We start from the raw sequence: 15,773 nt of genomic DNA, 5'->3' as shown, positions 1-15,773 counted from the left end.
ATGATGCGATTCTGGAGCTTCGATCTTTGCTATTGAATGTCATAAAGGGCTTCAGAGTCCTTTGAAGCCTCAAATAACAGAATGGCTGAAGAAATGGCAGTGCCTCAGCAAAATCACATGAGGATGATCCTCTAATACACTGTGGTTGAATGTCAGAGTTTAGGAGGTGTGCAGACCTTCAGGTGTGAGCTCTGAGCTCCTGTTGAGGTGCAGAATGTGCTCAGGTAACGCTGATCACCTGGGCAGTGCTGCTTCTGCACCGTAAAAGTAGTTTGTGCTAACGAGTGACTCATGCCAGCTGGTGCTGAGTTGTCTGGATGTGGAAAGGTTGTATCCCTCTGAGAGGCACATGGGGAACCAAGGCTGAGTTCCTTGATGCTTATAAAGCCAGGACAGGATACTCAAAGCGTGGGCTGTCAGTGGGGCTGCTCTGACAGAGAATGTCCTCCCAGAGACTCCCAGCATCTGACTTCAATGGAGTATAAAGTGAGAGGAGGGGCTTTTTTTGCTACTCCTTTTTCTGTCACCTTTTCTGGAGTTGTGCTGTCTGTAAGAGTCCTGAAGGCAGCAGCAGGAGATCTTTGAGTTGAAACAAGAGTCGCAGCTCCTGGGGACAATGTGAACAGAGAGAGTTCCAGTTTGCCAGAATCACAGAAAAAGGCCACTGATTTGTAGAATTTATTTTAATTTCCAAGTTCATGATGGGAAGGAGTTGCAAATCTAGTACTTAGTAGTGTAACCTGTCTCCTAGAAAAGCATTTAATTTGTCTATGACAGACAATTTTTTATTTTCTTCAGGTGAGGAGGTGCTGAGAGCAAGAGCTTGGCTCAGTATTTGGCAGTTGAAGTGCAAGTATCATTTTAAGAAAAGAACTTCTTGAAGGATTTAGAATTAACTTTTAGAAAGGTTTGAAATATACTCAAAATAAGCCTTAGGCAGAGAGGTTGTGAAGTCACTCTGAGATGAATTAGTGTGGAGGTGCCAAGGAAGGGGAGAGAATGCATTGGCCGAAGGTGAAGGCTCACAGTGACTGTCACGGAGACCAGTGCATTACACCAAGGTATTATTTTTCCTTTTTGATTCAGACTTTATCCCCAGAAATTTATTGAACTTGATATTTAGCATCAGTCTTTAAGCACATGACCTAATACTGTACATGGGCTGGTGGCTCCCGAATAGAGGTGGGTGAAGTCACCTCCCAGCTGGATAACAGAGCTGTTGGGAGCACATGCACACTTAAAAATCAAGAATATGGGTTAACTGAAAGTTTCCTGTGCTGTGGTGGGGTTTTCTTCTGCAAGCAGCTGTGCAAACATCATGCAGAGCAGAGGTACTGACTAGAGCCTGGGTGGGACATGCCTGATCTCTCTCTGAGGATATTGTGACACTGTTATAGCCATCCTTTTTGGGGGACTGGGGAGGGCTTGATTACTTTTTTTTGTAGCTTAGAAATGAAACTTAAAGCAAGCAATTGCTTTGAAATTCTGTTACAGCAGAACCACTGCCAGTTAGTGTTTGCTTAAGGCAAAAGCCAGTGGGGAGGATGTGTGGGCATTAGAGGCAGCACCCAGGAAATGGAACCGATTAACCCAGTCAAATCAATGCAGTGAGTAACCTGTAGCTGCTTTCACTTAACAGCCAGAGGCAGTGGTGCCTGTTCCTGTGAAACTGCTTGGAGGTGAAAATATTTGCCCCATTTTGGGGGAAGATGGAGAATGCATCTGGAAGTGTATGAGCACACCAGTACACAAGTGGCGTGATCTCTGCTTAGCGTTGCGGAGATCTGTTTTCCCGCAGCATTGCTGAGTTACATCTCAGAGAAATTCAGCCAAGTGTGGCAACTTGGATGAGCAGCCTCTGCACAGAGCCTAGAGCAGTACAGCAGGAGGTTCAGTAGATCTGTGATCATTCCCAGTACAAGTTTATGCTGTCCAAAGTTCCCATCAGTCAAGTAATTACTTTGAGAGGGGAGGGATTGGCCCAGCATGCTCGAGTTAACCTTGCTTGGGGCAGGGCTGGACCAAGTTTCTCCGGGCTTTGCTGAGCAGAGTTGTAGTCTCCAGGTGGGTGGAGGTCCTCCAGCCTTGGAGGGCCCATCCAGGATCAGCCCCCATCAATCCCAGGTGTCCTGGCTCCTTGGGCCACGGCTCAGTGGAGATGGGCTTTGCCCTAATCCCTGCTGCAGTACTTGAGCTCCTGGGAGCCTCTTTGGATTAAACATCTGCCAGGCTCATGTCCTCAGGCTCAGCTAATAATGTGAGGGAGCAGCTCAGGCCTGGAAGCTGATCCTGTTGTGTCTGGCCATACAACCCCCTGAGTGCTCTGAGGTGAGCTCCTCCTCCTTCATTTTGCCCTCCTTGTGATGCTGCCAAGGAAGTCCTTCCTGTGTCTTCAGAAGAACTGCTGTCAGGTTTAGAGATGCCCTCAAAGTTTACAGTGGGAGAAAGGTCATATCCAGCTCCTGCTTACCTGGAAAGAGATGTCTGGGACAGCACAGGGTTGACTGGTTGGTTGGTTTTGGCTCTGAATCTTCAGGTGTTTCTCCCACTCTTTCTAGGTTTTATTTTGAAACTAAGAAATTCTAACCATCTTCTACCCACATGTAAGTGTACTGCCTACTTACCTTCAGCAGTGAGGTAGCATCCAAATTATCAAGAGAAAAGGAATTTGATGAGGAGATTGAACTCTTCATCTCATTTAGCATTTGAATGATCAAGTTTCAGGTTAGCAGAACCCAACATCACCCCGCCTAAGGCTTAATCCAAGGGATTTGGTTTTCCAAATCCCTTCCAAGAACCAGTTAACACACAGACTAAGTTTAAGCTATTTATTATGGTGACGTTGAAATCTAGAACAAGTTCTGACATTCTCTGCTCTTAAATTTCTGAAGGGTATTAATGGTACAGCATCATTTAAGTGAGCTACTACCAGCTTAAAACCAGTTTTGAGAAAGGTGGAAGACTAGAACCAAGTCCTAAAGAAACAAAATCAGTAAAACATATCATCTAGATGTCTTCAGTCATCAGGCTACAAGATCAAACAAATTCAGCAATAGTTTAAATTCCATTTATTTTTAGTGTTTGGCCATTCACCCTTGTAACAGTCAGGTGGGGAAAGAAGAAATTTATTTTAGCAATACAGGAAATAAAATCAGTTTGCAATTAACAGACCATTTAGCAGACTAGAGTCCAAATCTCTCAGTTCTACTGCCTGCAGTTAGGGCTCAATACATTCTTTAAAGCAACAGGTATTTTGACCTGTTCAGACTTACTGTACTTGCATTATTTCAGACTAACAACAGAGATGAAGGAGTACCAAGGACAGATTTTATGCCAGGGTGGACTCAGCTGAAGAACTCCTGTGCTGTGACTTCACCTGCACCCTTTGGGTGAAGCGGAGCTGTCACGGGCAAATCTGTGTGACCCTGAGTCCCCCCTCCTGCCCCAGTACCAGCATTTGTCACGTCCTGATCTGCACAGTGCAGGAACAGCAGGGGACGGGGCAAGGAAAATGAAATCAGGCAATATTGTGCTAAATAATGTACTTCAGTGTTTAGCTACAACACCACCCATCTCTTAATTCAGGAAGGGGTTTCACCACAGTAACTGTGTTATTCCCTATCCCTTTGACATTCCATGATACATCGCTGCCCTGAGGGTTACAGAACCATACTCCTTTCATTGTTCATGTCATGTTTGCTGCTACATTCAGAATCTGTTTGAAGGTAAGTGCAAACAAAAAAAGCTACAGAAAACAGTTGGTGTTGCTGCACAACAGCCCCGTGTCTTAAACTTAGAACAATTTGTATAAAAATAGAAATGAGTAAATAGAAAAGCACAACTAGAGAAAAGCTATTTCTCAGTCATTACAGAAGCCAGGACATTCAGCTCCACTGAAAAGGTTCATCACCCCAACTTAAACATCATTTTCACTTCCATTTGTTTCAGGTAACCATCATCATTCCCTCCCCTGCTTCATTTCTTATTTGTGAGGCCACCACCTGGTCCACAGAAGAGCAGCAGTGAATGGCAGGACCCACCACGATTCTGTCCCATCTCTGTGCTGCAACTTCAAACCACATAGAACTTCCTTTACTGAGGAAGTAGTTGTAACAAAGGTAACTGTTATAGAGAAGGGATTAAAACAAGAAAAAAAATAACAGTTTGAGGAGTATTAAGTAGGAATAAAGGTGTCCTGGGGTAAGAAATGCCTTGCAAATCACAAGAACTGTCTAGCCAAGGAGTACCATTAGAAAAGCTTTCTAATAAATCAAAACTATAAATATTTTTTTAATGCCATCAAACATACTGATAAAATCATACTAAGTGTCACTGTTCAGGCATAGGGCCTTCATAAATACATTCAGGAGCAGTTGTAGGCAAATGTGAATTCTGGAACTTGACATTTTGCCAGTGTCCAACTTGTTTCTGCATTAATTTCTCCATTAATTTGGTGATTTTGGACAGCATTCGAAGTTTGAAGACAGATCACTCCATTAAACAGTGATTGGAAAATACAACAGGATATGTACTTCATGTGATTTCTTTTCTAGTATTGTCTGCACTAACAAAATAGAGTAACTGTAATTCTTTCAAAATCAGAAAAATATTCCAAGCTGCGGCACTGCAGCATTTGACAGTCTGTAAACACGAGCAGGGTCCATTTCACTCAGGATCTTGTGTAGCTGCTGCTTCTTTCTGTTCACCTGCTGCTTCTTCCTCTGGTTTCTCTGGAGCAGGGATTAATGAGCTCTCAGTGCTGTTCACGAGCAGCTTTGATTCTTGGTTATCAGGATCAGGTCCTAGTGTTGTTTTTGAAGAAATTTCATTAGGAAGAGGAAAAGAAGGTAAAGGTGGAATTGAAGGTAGTAGGTCATCCAGCTCTGAGCCTTCAGAATACAGGGTTATATCTTGAGGGTCCAAAGCCGTGGCATTTTCTGGGAAATGGAAATGGTTTGTAAGAAAATAAAAACTGGCAAGGTACCAGGCAGCACCCCTGGTTACCCTGGGTCTAGAAAAATCAGCCTGAACAAGACACCTTGTACAGGCACATAAACAGATTCACAACTGTCAAAGACATGGGCTACATTTACTCAGTCCTCCCCAAATCCAGGAAATCTGATGGTTTACACAGGTTTTTGAAAGACCATGAACCTTTGGGTCTGCTGTGTTCTTACTGTTACTGTTATTTTGCATTGCAATTCTTACTGTCACCCTACCTTTTGGAAGGGAAAGGTGGGCATCATGTGAAGATATTTATTTCTTTTAAAACAGAAAAGTGTGTTGGGTTTGCTTGGCCAGGTTTTGGTAGTAAGGAGCTGCAGGGGTCCAAGGGAGCCAATGCCAGCAAGCTCCAAGGCTGAGCCCATCAGTGTCAGTGGCAGCACCTCTGGGATAATTTATGTAAGAAGGGAGAAAAATTCCCAATGCAAAACAGCAGCCAGAGAAAGGAATGAGGATACCCAAGAGGAACAACTCTGCAGACTGCTGGGTCAGTGCAGAAGGAGGGGCAGGAGTGGTGCAGCCCCTGGAAGGCCGTGGGGAAGCAGCAGAGATGCACTGCAGCCCGTGGAGGAGCCCATGCCAGAGCAGGGGGATGCCCAGTGGAGTCTGGGACCCCGGGGGAAGCCTGTGCTGGAGCAGGGCCCTGGCAGGACCCCTCCGAGGGGACCCAGGCTGCAGCAGTCTGTTCCTGAAGGACTGCATCCCCCTGGGGAGGGGACCCCTGCTGGAACAGTTCCTGAAGAACTAGAGCCCATGGAAAGGCCCCACGTTGAAGAGTTGGACCTCTATGGGAAGGACCCCATGCTGGAGCAAGGGCAGTGTGAGGAGCTCTCCCACTGAGGAGGAAGGAGCAGCAGAGGCCTGTAATGAACTGACTGCAGCCTCCATTCTCAGTCCCCCTGTGCCTCTGGCAGGAGGAGATGGAAAATTTATGAGTAAAGCTAAGCCCAGGAAGAAGGGGGCGGGGAGAGGGGAAGTGTTTTTAATATTTCCGTTTATTTCTCGTTATCCTACTCTGATTTGTTTGGTAATAAATTAAGCTAATTTCCCCAAGTTGAGTCTGTTTTTCCCATGACAGCACCTGGAGAGGGATCTCTCCCTTACCCACGAGCCTTTCCCTGGATTTTTTCTCCCCTGCCCAGCTGAGGAAGGAGAGTGACAAAGCGACTTCGTGAGCACCCAGTGTCCAGCCAGGGTCAACCAACACAAAAAGTCAATATTAAGATGACTACAACTTTGGTTTTGCTTTGCAACTGTGGTACAAAAATTAATTTACACTGCTTTTAGAAATACCTTCTTTTAAAGTCAATTTTATCAATGATTTCATTTAAAGAAAAAGACTTTCTATAATCTTATAAGAAAGCCCATTAGTTTTTGTCCATTTCTATATCTGATTTCTGCTACTTTTTCCATCTTATTGTTGCCTCTCCTTTCTGATTTTTATTAAAATTCGCTTATTTCCAAAAAGTGTGATAATGTTGAGCAGGCATGAGTTGGTGCAATTCCAGAAATAAAGGAAATCTCGAATGCACTTACCAAAGTAAGTGGAGGCTTCATTGTTTGACATTAATTTTTCAGGGCCTGCAGAAGCATTCGCTGCTGGCACGTTGAAGGAGGCAGATGGGGACATGCTGGACACTTCTGTTAAGCTAGTGAGCTCGGAAAATGAAATATCAGACACATCTAGAAATCCTGAAGGAGAAAGCGAATATTGCATCACTTTTTTAGATACAATACAGAACTCTAGATTAATTCAGACAAGTTATATCCAGACTAAAGTCAGTGAAGTCCCCTCCCTGCTAAATGCAAATAAGTTTAACTTGTGTGGTACTTCAGTTCTACAGCTCTGAAATCCAGGGAAGTCAGAAATTTCAAGGAAAACAACCACCAGTGCTCACAGTTCTACAGTTAAGTCTCGAGCTTGTTTAAGACCACATTAGTTTATTTAGGTCACAGAATCAGATGGGTTGGAAAGGACCTCTGAGATCATCAAGTCGAACCCTTAATCCTTGATGTCCTCTAAAGAACTAATGAAAAAGCAGGTAAGAAAACATACCTGGATCCATAACTCTCTGGAGAGGGGGAGGAGGAGAAAGTGAGCTTTCTGGTGAATAACCACTCATCTCTTGATCTCTGGAATGATCCAAGTTCATGACTGTTCCAGAGCTGTCACTCTGAGAGGTAGGTGCCAATAATGGAGTCTGGAATAAGACAGTAAGAAGGAAAAACATCGTTTTTACATTGAAAGATTAGCCTGAAGCCAACCCTCCTATGAAAGCATCCTGCCTGTTTCCACATAAAACAATTCAGAGAGAATCTGTGATGCTGAAATTGAAAACCAAACACCAGTTGGGACATCTAAGTGCTCCTGTTCAGCTTTTAAAGCCAGTATGTTGTTATAAGAACAGTCCATCGAAAAACTTGCATCAGCCAACACTGGTGATCTCACACCTGTTCAGCATCCTCAGCTCTCACTTTCCCTTTATGCAACTGCATTCCATTCCAGTAAAATGGAACACTGTACTCCAATACACTGTGTTACCAAGGTTCCAAAAAAGCAGAACATTTTCCAACTTCAGAAAACATGCCAGAGATTGGAATTTATTTCTTACCTACCTCTGTGTAACCATTAGTGGATGGTACAGGAGTCCCAGCTTCTGGTGAGGGTGAAGGTGGTTTGCTTTCTGGCTTTTTCTTTGATGTTATGGACTGTGTTGGAATTCTGTGCAAGTAGCCGTATCCAATCCCACATCCTAAACTGTACAAGACAAGTAAATCATAACTTGGAAAAAAAAAAAAAGGTTGTTCTTAAAAAAAAATATTTAGTGTTTTAAATTTTGACTCTTTACAGTAAAAAGTTTGTGTCTTTCATCTACAGCAGGAAATACCTACCTGCAAGAGTCGTTTCACATGCAGTACTCAGGGAATGCTGTGCAGACTTTTAGAAATACACATCTTAGCTTTCAGTTGGTTGGTTTTGTATGTTTACAGAATGTATCATCTGCCCTGATGTGAGTCTTGTTCTTGCTTTAGCTCAGTGTTTGACTATGAGAATGCAGTCAGTCAATCTGCTAATGGGGAACTCAACACAGGGGTTTTGCCATTTGATTCAACTCCAAAGGATTAGATCCAGGACTTGCCCAATTCCTAGTTTAAAGCTTTTTTTTTTTTTTTTTAATGAAGAGATTAACAGTTTTGTGTGATAAGTGTAAGGAAACAAGGCTTAACTTGAAAACAACAAGCTGCAATTGATAGTAATAACACTCTTAACAGGATCTCATTCACAGCGAGTATATAACCTGTCTTCGAGTGACTGTCCAGAGATCAGTACCTTCCTTCTCCACCCCAAGCTCCATTGGGAGTCACAACTACCTCTCGAATGGAATCTGCTTCAGTGTTATAAACCATCAGCTTCAGCGGCTTCCCCTCATGGGATTCAATCAGGGAAAAGAAATCCTCTGACTAAGAAGAAAAAAAGAAAATAGTAATTAATAAACTCACCTGTGCAAGACAAGGAACTAAAAGCAAGTCAGCATTTTACATAGTTATTTACTTCAACATGAGACATTAAAAACCCAGAGCCAGAAAACTCGCTAGTGTGGTTTGATCTTTAATGGCAACTTCTTGTTATTGTCACATTAAAAAGACAGATAATGTTTACCTCAACAATAAAGCATCTGTCATAAACACCAACTTCCCCAAATCCCCAAACACCATCCCCATACGTTTGATGCACACGGAAGTAGATTTATGAAAAAACAAATCCTACAACATACACTTGGCAAAGACAATGAATCCCTACCAGAATGCACCCTACCTCCTGGAGAATCTGATCAGATCCAACAACGTAGTCAGTGTAGGGCTGGAGACCAGCCAGAGCTGCAGGAGATGCAGGTTCAACATCCTGGGAAAGAATGATTGTTGTCATCTGCATGGGCAGGAGGATAAACCACCCCGAGATCAAAAAGGAAAGTTAACCCCAAAAACAGCAGAAGGAAAGAACATTTTGTTTATGGGATAAAACAGAAGTCCTTGAACAGTCTACATCTAGGTGTGACAACTTGGAAAACATGCTGAATAAGAAAGACCAAGCTGGTACCAATTTAAAATAAGATACTCCAAAGTCGTGGAGAAGTTGCATTTATTTAAACAACCAGAAACATAACAAGCAGTCTTTCCTTTTCAGTTCTACCTCTTAATTTTAAAATAAGTTTGTAGTGCTTTTTGCAACATTAATTTAATGAAGTTTAGCCAACACAGAAACACCAATCAGGCCATAACATTTTTGCTTTTGGCATTGATTCTTCAACAAAAAAAACCCTTCCCATCTGGACTATTGGGTCTGGCTGGGATGGAGTTATTTTTGTCAGTGACAGGCAACACTGACAGCCACCTACTCCTTGTCCCTACTGAAATAGCTCAAACCTTCAAGACTCTGCTCCCTTCCTCTGCATGATTTCAGCACTGCACTTTACATAAAAGTTACTTCTAAATATTACACTCTAAAACAAGGTTGTATGGACACTGACAAGCCACCAAAGAATTCTGTCTCACCAAAACATGCCACACGTGTTCATTGGCTCCCTGGAAGCTGCAGAACCTCACGCTGGCTCCAAGGAGGCCTTGTCCTCCCCACATGTTACTGGGGATCACCTCCACCTCTCTTATTTTCATTGTTTTGATATTATACACCTCCAGCTTCACTGCTTTCTCAGCATTTGCCTTCAGCAGGTCTTTCAACATATTGTTTTCCTTATTCTGTAGAGCACAGAAAGAGATACAGGATTAACATTATTTCCAGCTGCACCTGTAATATATGTCACATCTCAGGCAGAATTTTAATGCAAAGAACCAAACCCATCAAGGTTTGGGCTCTGTGGTTCACAAACAGTCCCAGCAGTTCAGTTTCTTTTATTAGAAAGCGGTCAGTACTGTCAGCACGTGTCCCTTTACATGAGTAATTGCTGTTACTTCATTTCATCACTGGCATGAAATGCTTCACGACTGCTATTAAGTAACACCAGCAACAGGAGATGTCAACTGTGTAGTCTAACAATGAGCAGCAACATTTCACTTCACCCCTCTGAGCCCTTCTCAGTCACTGCAAACTGACTGTGAAAGGACAGACTATTTGGGAACAGATGACAGAACCATCATTACATCTGTCATGTTAATAAGGTGAAAGGATCTTCCACCACAATCACCATTAAAACAAGCGCTTCCAAAAAGACATCTCCGCTCATAAAAGAAACCCAACCAAGCTCCAAAAAACCCACCAAACCAGAACTCGGCTCTTCTCTCACAACTCAGCCTATTGTGTTCTTGGTCTCAAAAGTATAAGTAGACAGGCTACGATCCTTTTTCAGGTTTTATCAAATGTTGAAACAAGTTTGTTTAAACAAATGTTGAGCTCTTACTACTGACTCACCAGTTCAATATTCACCTTGTGGCAAAAAATACGTAGGAATGAGTAATAACATAAACATTGTGTCAACCTGTTAAGAAGTTAAGGTGAGTAAAGGCATAAATAAGAACCTTTCCTCAATGTTGGATCCAGCCAGAGAAGAGACTTCGAATACCAGCAAATTTTACTTTATTTTTAATGCCACATACAATGTGAAAAGCTTTCTTTACTGTGACAGTTTTGGCTTCTACTTTTTAATCAACACAAGACCTAAGTTCATGCAGAGGAGAAAAAAAATGGCATTAAAGTCATTTGAGACTCACAAGCCTCGTGTGTCCAATGGCAATGATGAAATCAAAGAAAGGTTCCAGTCCTCCTTGTTGAGCTGGGGAGTTTTCTTGAACCTGAAAAACATACATTTTATTATTATTAAACACTGATCTCTAGTTACGTAAGTAAAAGTGTTTATCTTTACACAATTCCCTATTTACTCTTGAGCTGAACCGGAGATAAGATACCAAATGACAGATTTCGGGAAGCAATCCACAACTGTGAACTAAGTTTTATAAAACTATGAGCAACAGGCATTCAAATTAAGCTGTAAAAAGCAGGTGTTGAACCCCATAGAAAACAAATATTGTTATTCAGAGATCACAGCCTGGAATTTAAATATTGAATACTTTGGAGAAAGGTTTAATTCCCAAAGTGCTGCTTCAGGATTTCTTCCATGCTTCTCACAGCCTGAGCACATCGAGATCCCCCTTTTTCCATAAATGAAATTTACCCTTGGGTTCCCACAGTTTCCAGCCCACTGGAATGGGAACACTTAGATGAGCACACTACAAACAATGCCTCACCACAGGTATTGGTGTTGATATTGGGGTTTTTGAAGGCAGAAGTGTCTGCAAGTTATAAAATACATCAATAAAATAGTTTTATATTTTATATATATTTTTATATATTTACATATATTTTTATAGTTATAAAAGAATAGCATAGTTACTTCAGCAAAAGCTTTTAAAGCAAAACTGAGAAGAAAAATCGTGCTTTATTATTAAACAGTCAAGACTGAGCCCTGTAACCACAATTGGAGTAGGAAGTATTAACTTGGATCACAACCCTAAACTGCAAACAGGCAGCTTTATACTGAATCCGAGGTTAAAAATGTTTACATAAAAATTCTAAACAATGTTCAAGAAGCCTTAGAATGAAACCATCATGTTACATAATGTCCAGGATGAAAATGTATGCGAAAAGAATCACATGAAAGCTACTACAGAGCTCAGGACATGGGTGTTTGGGTGTCTAAGAGTCACACAGGTTCCCACAGGGAGCTGTGAGCTGCAAAAAAATCCTGCTGCACTTGGATTTCAAAATGACCTGGTATCAAGAGCTGCATGAATTCCCTGAAGAAAAGGAAAATTAGTTTGTCTTCTGCAGACCGCTGGTCACCAAAATCATCCTCCAGCACAGAAAACCGAGCAGTGTCCTGCGCTCAGCACAGAAGGAGGACCGACATTCATCGCTGACGGAGCGGCCTCAGTTCAGGAGACTGACACGAGCACAGCACCCCAAACACACCTCGTGACACTCAGAAACATAAACTGGGATGATGTGTAAAGCAGCACGTGGCAACAACACTTCCACTCCGGTTCCAGCGAGGGAGAGCACCCACTAAACGAAACGATGACTCCTTCAACAGCTGTTAATCAGCAACACCTCTGTCTGTCCTGAAGCGCGGGGATTCGGATTTACACCACTGTGTGTGCGGACAGTGCTGGATATACAGGAGTAAAAACAGACTCCCAAATACGTCCAGCGCCTGGGGGAGGCTGGAGCAGGACGAGATGCTGTGAAGATCCACAGGGAAGGAGAGCAGCAAGGAGAGAGGGGAGAAGGGAAAGGAGGGGAACGGGAGAGGAGGAAGCAGGGAGAAAGAGGAGCAGAGAGAGAGAAGAGCAAGGACAGAGAGAGGGCTATACTGCTCTGAAAACCCCTCCGAGTTCCCCCAGAGCAGCCCCGCAGGCTCCCCCGGGCTGTCCCGCACCAGGACCCGGCGGGTCGCGGCACTCGCGGGCACCGAGAGCGGTGCGGCCGCCCCGGCCCTGCCAGCGTGGCAGCTCCCAGGAAGGGGTGGACAGGCGGGAGCCGCGGGGCCTCAGCACTCTCAGGCTGGGGGGGCCGAACGGGAACCCTCCCACCCACACCCGCCCCAGCGCCCACCGCCCCCTCGCGGCCCTCCCGCCCTCCATCCCTCCAGACCGGCGGCGGCCGCCTCACCCCGTGCACGTGGAAGCCCTCGGTGCCGCCGCCGGGGCCCTCGGAGCTGGAGCCCAAGCCCATGGCCGCGGCACGGCGGGACCCGCCGGGCCCGCTCACACCATCAGGCGGCGGCGGCGGCGGCGGCGGGTCCGAGCACCGCCCTGGCGCCGCTCCCGCAGGCCCGAGCAAGCGAGCGCCGAGCGCAGCGCCGGCGGACGGCGGGGCGAGGGAGGAGCGCAGCTCCGCTCCGCGCCCTGGCGCGCGACGGCGGGGAACGCCCCCTAGCGACGGGGGCGGGGCAGGGTGAGCGAGGCGTTGCCGTGAGGGGCGGGGCCAAGGCTGAGGGGGCGGGGCCATCGTGAGGGGAGGTGGGGAGCGGCCGAACCGTGGAATTAAAAAACAAAACAAACAAACAAAATCACAAAAATCACAGGCTCACAAGATTTTTATTTTTAGGGTGGAAAAGAGCTCTGAGGTCAGCGAGTCCAACCTCAGACCGAACGCCACCGTGTCAACCAGACCGTGGCACTCGGTGCCACGTCCTGTTCTTTCCTTAAGCACCTCCAGGGGCGGTGACTCCGCCACCTCCCTGAGCAGCCCATCGCAATATCTAATCGCCCTTTCTGGGGAGAAGTTCTTCCAAAATGCCCAACCTAAACATCCCCTGCCACAGCTTAAGACCATGAAAAAAAAAAACAAAAAAAACCAAAAAAAAACCCCAAACAATCCACACAAACCCAAACCAGTTCACAACTGTTCTCCTTCTCACAGCCTTTAAAATTCGTACCCCTGCTCGTATAACGCACACAGAGATTATTGTTCCTATTTTACCGATAGCTACTTCACAAACACATTTCTAAAGAGCACGTGTATCTGGTATTGTGCTCGAAAATGGTGTTTCCACCAGCTGAGATGATTTTTAGCATTAGGAGGTGAAGAAGCAAATCAATGGCCCGGTGTTGTTTTTCAAGGCACAGGGGATGGAGGGTGATCACTAAGTGGTAACGTTTCAACACCCCAGAAATTTCATGCCTGTGTTTTACTTGGGATGAATTCTTTTGATTCTGCCCCCAGCTCGCTAATGGAAAAGTTCTGAGAGTTTTCTAAGTAGCAGGTAATAATTTGAAGCGTTATTGTATTATTGTAGATAAAGTGCCAGTTGTATTTCCTGCATGGGTGCTTTCATTTCAAGTATAAAAGCATCCGTTTCGGTAAAACTCCTTGGTAGCACTGCTCCCACTTCCAAAATGTCATTTTTCCAAAGGATCCATCCACATGATTTCTGTGGTTCAAGTGTGATGCATAAAGACATAAGAGAAAAAGAGCTGCTTCTCCATCCTCTGCCTTTGCTTCCAAGTGAAACTCTTAATTTCCCTGTTGCTTCAGTGGCTAATTATGCATGAAAGCCACACACACTGGCTCATTTTTCTCCAAAGAAAGATCTGGATATTCTCAGGAGCCTCTTTAAGTAACTTTTTCTTGGAGTTGTCTCTAAGCTGTGACTGCAGATCTGTGCATCACATTTATTGAGCAGATGGCACAAGTGCATGTAAGCATTCAGAAAAAAAATAAAATTGTACCAAACGTTCTTCTGTGTTTTTTTTTTTTTTTACTGGGTATATTTGAGAACCTTACCACATAGTTGTATTTTTTCTTAAATTGCTTTTCTCCACAGCATTTTTTATAACAGGTGAGCCAATGAAGAACTGTAGTGTGGGCGGTGTAATTGTCTTTTTACAAATAGAAATGAGAAATGTTTCTTCAGACATACCAAAACTAGATGCCAGAGAAGAGAGTCTGATCCCAGTATAAAATTAGCTCTTTGGAAATATAAGATCATAGCAAAAAAAAAAAAAAAAAAAAAAAAAAAAAAAAAAAAAAAAAAAAAAAAAAAAAAAAAAAAGATCTGAAGAGGAGGTCTGTAAGCCTCAACAAAGTAATAGAAACTATAATAAATAATATTTTTTTTCTGGATGTCTGAGTATTACATTCTTGGTAAGTGCTCATGTGGCTCTGATAAAGGGACATCCCACTTCTATTGCAATTCCTAAAGGTGGTAAGAAAAACATAGAAAGAAGTGATATTGTTGCTTAGATTTAAAAACAAACAAACAAACAAACAAAAAAACTTTATCAAGGTTTTTTAAGGAAACTAAGCAGCAATACTGTAAGATATAATATATTCATTTCAATGAGTGGTTAAAAGAGAAAAAGAAACAGATGATTAGAAGCAAATGAACACTGAATGGAAAGATCATCCAAAGAGTGATTGAAAAAACCCAGACATTACTTTTCTTCATGTTCTAAAAGCCCTGGAAAGAAAGATAAGAGGTGAGATGACAAAAGGTGTAAAAATATAGATAAGGTAATGGGGTTTTCTCCACCTGTGCTTTTACATTTTACTTGTCAAAAGTTCCAACAGTCTGAAATTTGGCATTGCATTAGCCCAGTGTTTCATGCACTTATTGCAGGTTAAATTAGGAGTTCTAGTATGAAAGAAATCTCGGGGTGATTTGATAGATGTGGATGTGTTTTAAGTTTAATTTACTAAATAGACTAGTACCAAAAATAGTGTTGCTGTCGGTAAAACTACTGAAAAAATCTGATCTGCTCTGGACTATTTTTTTGCCTCAGTTTTGTTTATTTAGAAAAATACTTTAGTTCCTGTTTATTCAGCACTTGAGCAATGCTTCCATATTAAATTTGTCAGCTTACCCGAAGCTCAGAGACTTTAGTAAATTATTAAAGAGCAGCATTGCATAGCAGAATCTGTAGTGACACATTGTGTATTCTCATGAAGACAAATCAAGTTTTGTTTTCATGTAGCTCCCTTGAAGAGGATTCTGTGCTACACTATAGATTTACTTTGAGTAGTTGTGTGGGTGTTTCTAGAACAGCAGCACAAGAGTATTTTAGGCTGTAGAGGAAAACACTGACTTTTTGGCGGAGAGGCACTGGAACATACACACAGATCTATAAGATCACAAATATGTCCGCTTTATTGCGATGGTCCAGGGTTTTTATAACATCTCTACTCAAGGTCCCGTGACAAGAAGCATACAATTGGACACCGGCTACCATCCAGCTGAAAACATCCATTACAA

At 43.3% G+C, this 15,773-nt stretch overlaps 2 protein-coding genes across 2 annotated transcripts in view; one reads left to right on the top strand and one right to left on the bottom strand.

Moving 5' to 3' along the window:
* Positions 1-2,814: 2,814 nt before the first annotated feature.
* On the bottom strand, positions 2,815-12,815 carry GORASP1 (golgi reassembly stacking protein 1). The gene is made up of 9 exons (XM_027906597.1): positions 12,689-12,815; positions 10,732-10,812; positions 9,559-9,762; positions 8,822-8,908; positions 8,336-8,466; positions 7,621-7,762; positions 7,061-7,205; positions 6,541-6,696; positions 2,815-4,937 (listed from the first exon to the last, which is right to left on the bottom strand). The coding sequence occupies exons 1-9, from the start codon at positions 12,749-12,751 to the stop codon at positions 4,666-4,668; spliced, it is 1,281 nt and encodes a 426-aa protein (XP_027762398.1). The 5' UTR covers positions 12,752-12,815; the 3' UTR covers positions 2,815-4,665.
* Positions 12,750-15,773, top strand: part of LOC114069649 (elastase-1-like) — a 26,045-nt gene continuing 23,021 nt past the window's right edge. Inside the window, exon 1 of the mRNA XM_027906589.1 lies at positions 12,750-12,973. Coding sequence (XP_027762390.1) covers positions 12,750-12,973 — 224 coding nt within the window. The remainder of the gene's footprint in view (positions 12,974-15,773) is intronic.

The sequence above is a fragment of the Empidonax traillii genome, unplaced genomic scaffold (assembly GCF_003031625.1).
Source record: "Empidonax traillii isolate 1590-97213 ecotype Southwest subspecies unplaced genomic scaffold, ASM303162v1 scaffold1325:size547790, whole genome shotgun sequence".
In the NCBI taxonomy this organism is placed as follows: domain Eukaryota; kingdom Metazoa; phylum Chordata; class Aves; order Passeriformes; family Tyrannidae; genus Empidonax; species Empidonax traillii.
Note: the sequence above shows the minus strand (reverse complement) of the source record. Positions and strands in the feature narration are given on the sequence as shown.

What these genes read in the sequence shown, in the direction of transcription:
- GORASP1 (XM_027906597.1), bottom strand. Translation starts at nt 12,751, where the DNA reads ATGGGCTTGGGCTCCAGCTCCGAGGGCCCCGGCGGCGGCACCGAGGGC. An exon ending in GCTTGGGGTGGAGAAGGAAG is followed by an intron (nt 7,763 to 8,335) that starts GTACTGATCTCT and finishes TGTCTTGTACAG; the next exon opens with TTTAGGATGTGGGATTGGAT. An exon ending in CCACTAATGGTTACACAGAG is followed by an intron (nt 7,206 to 7,620) that starts GTAGGTAAGAAA and finishes GTCTTATTCCAG; the next exon opens with ACTCCATTATTGGCACCTAC.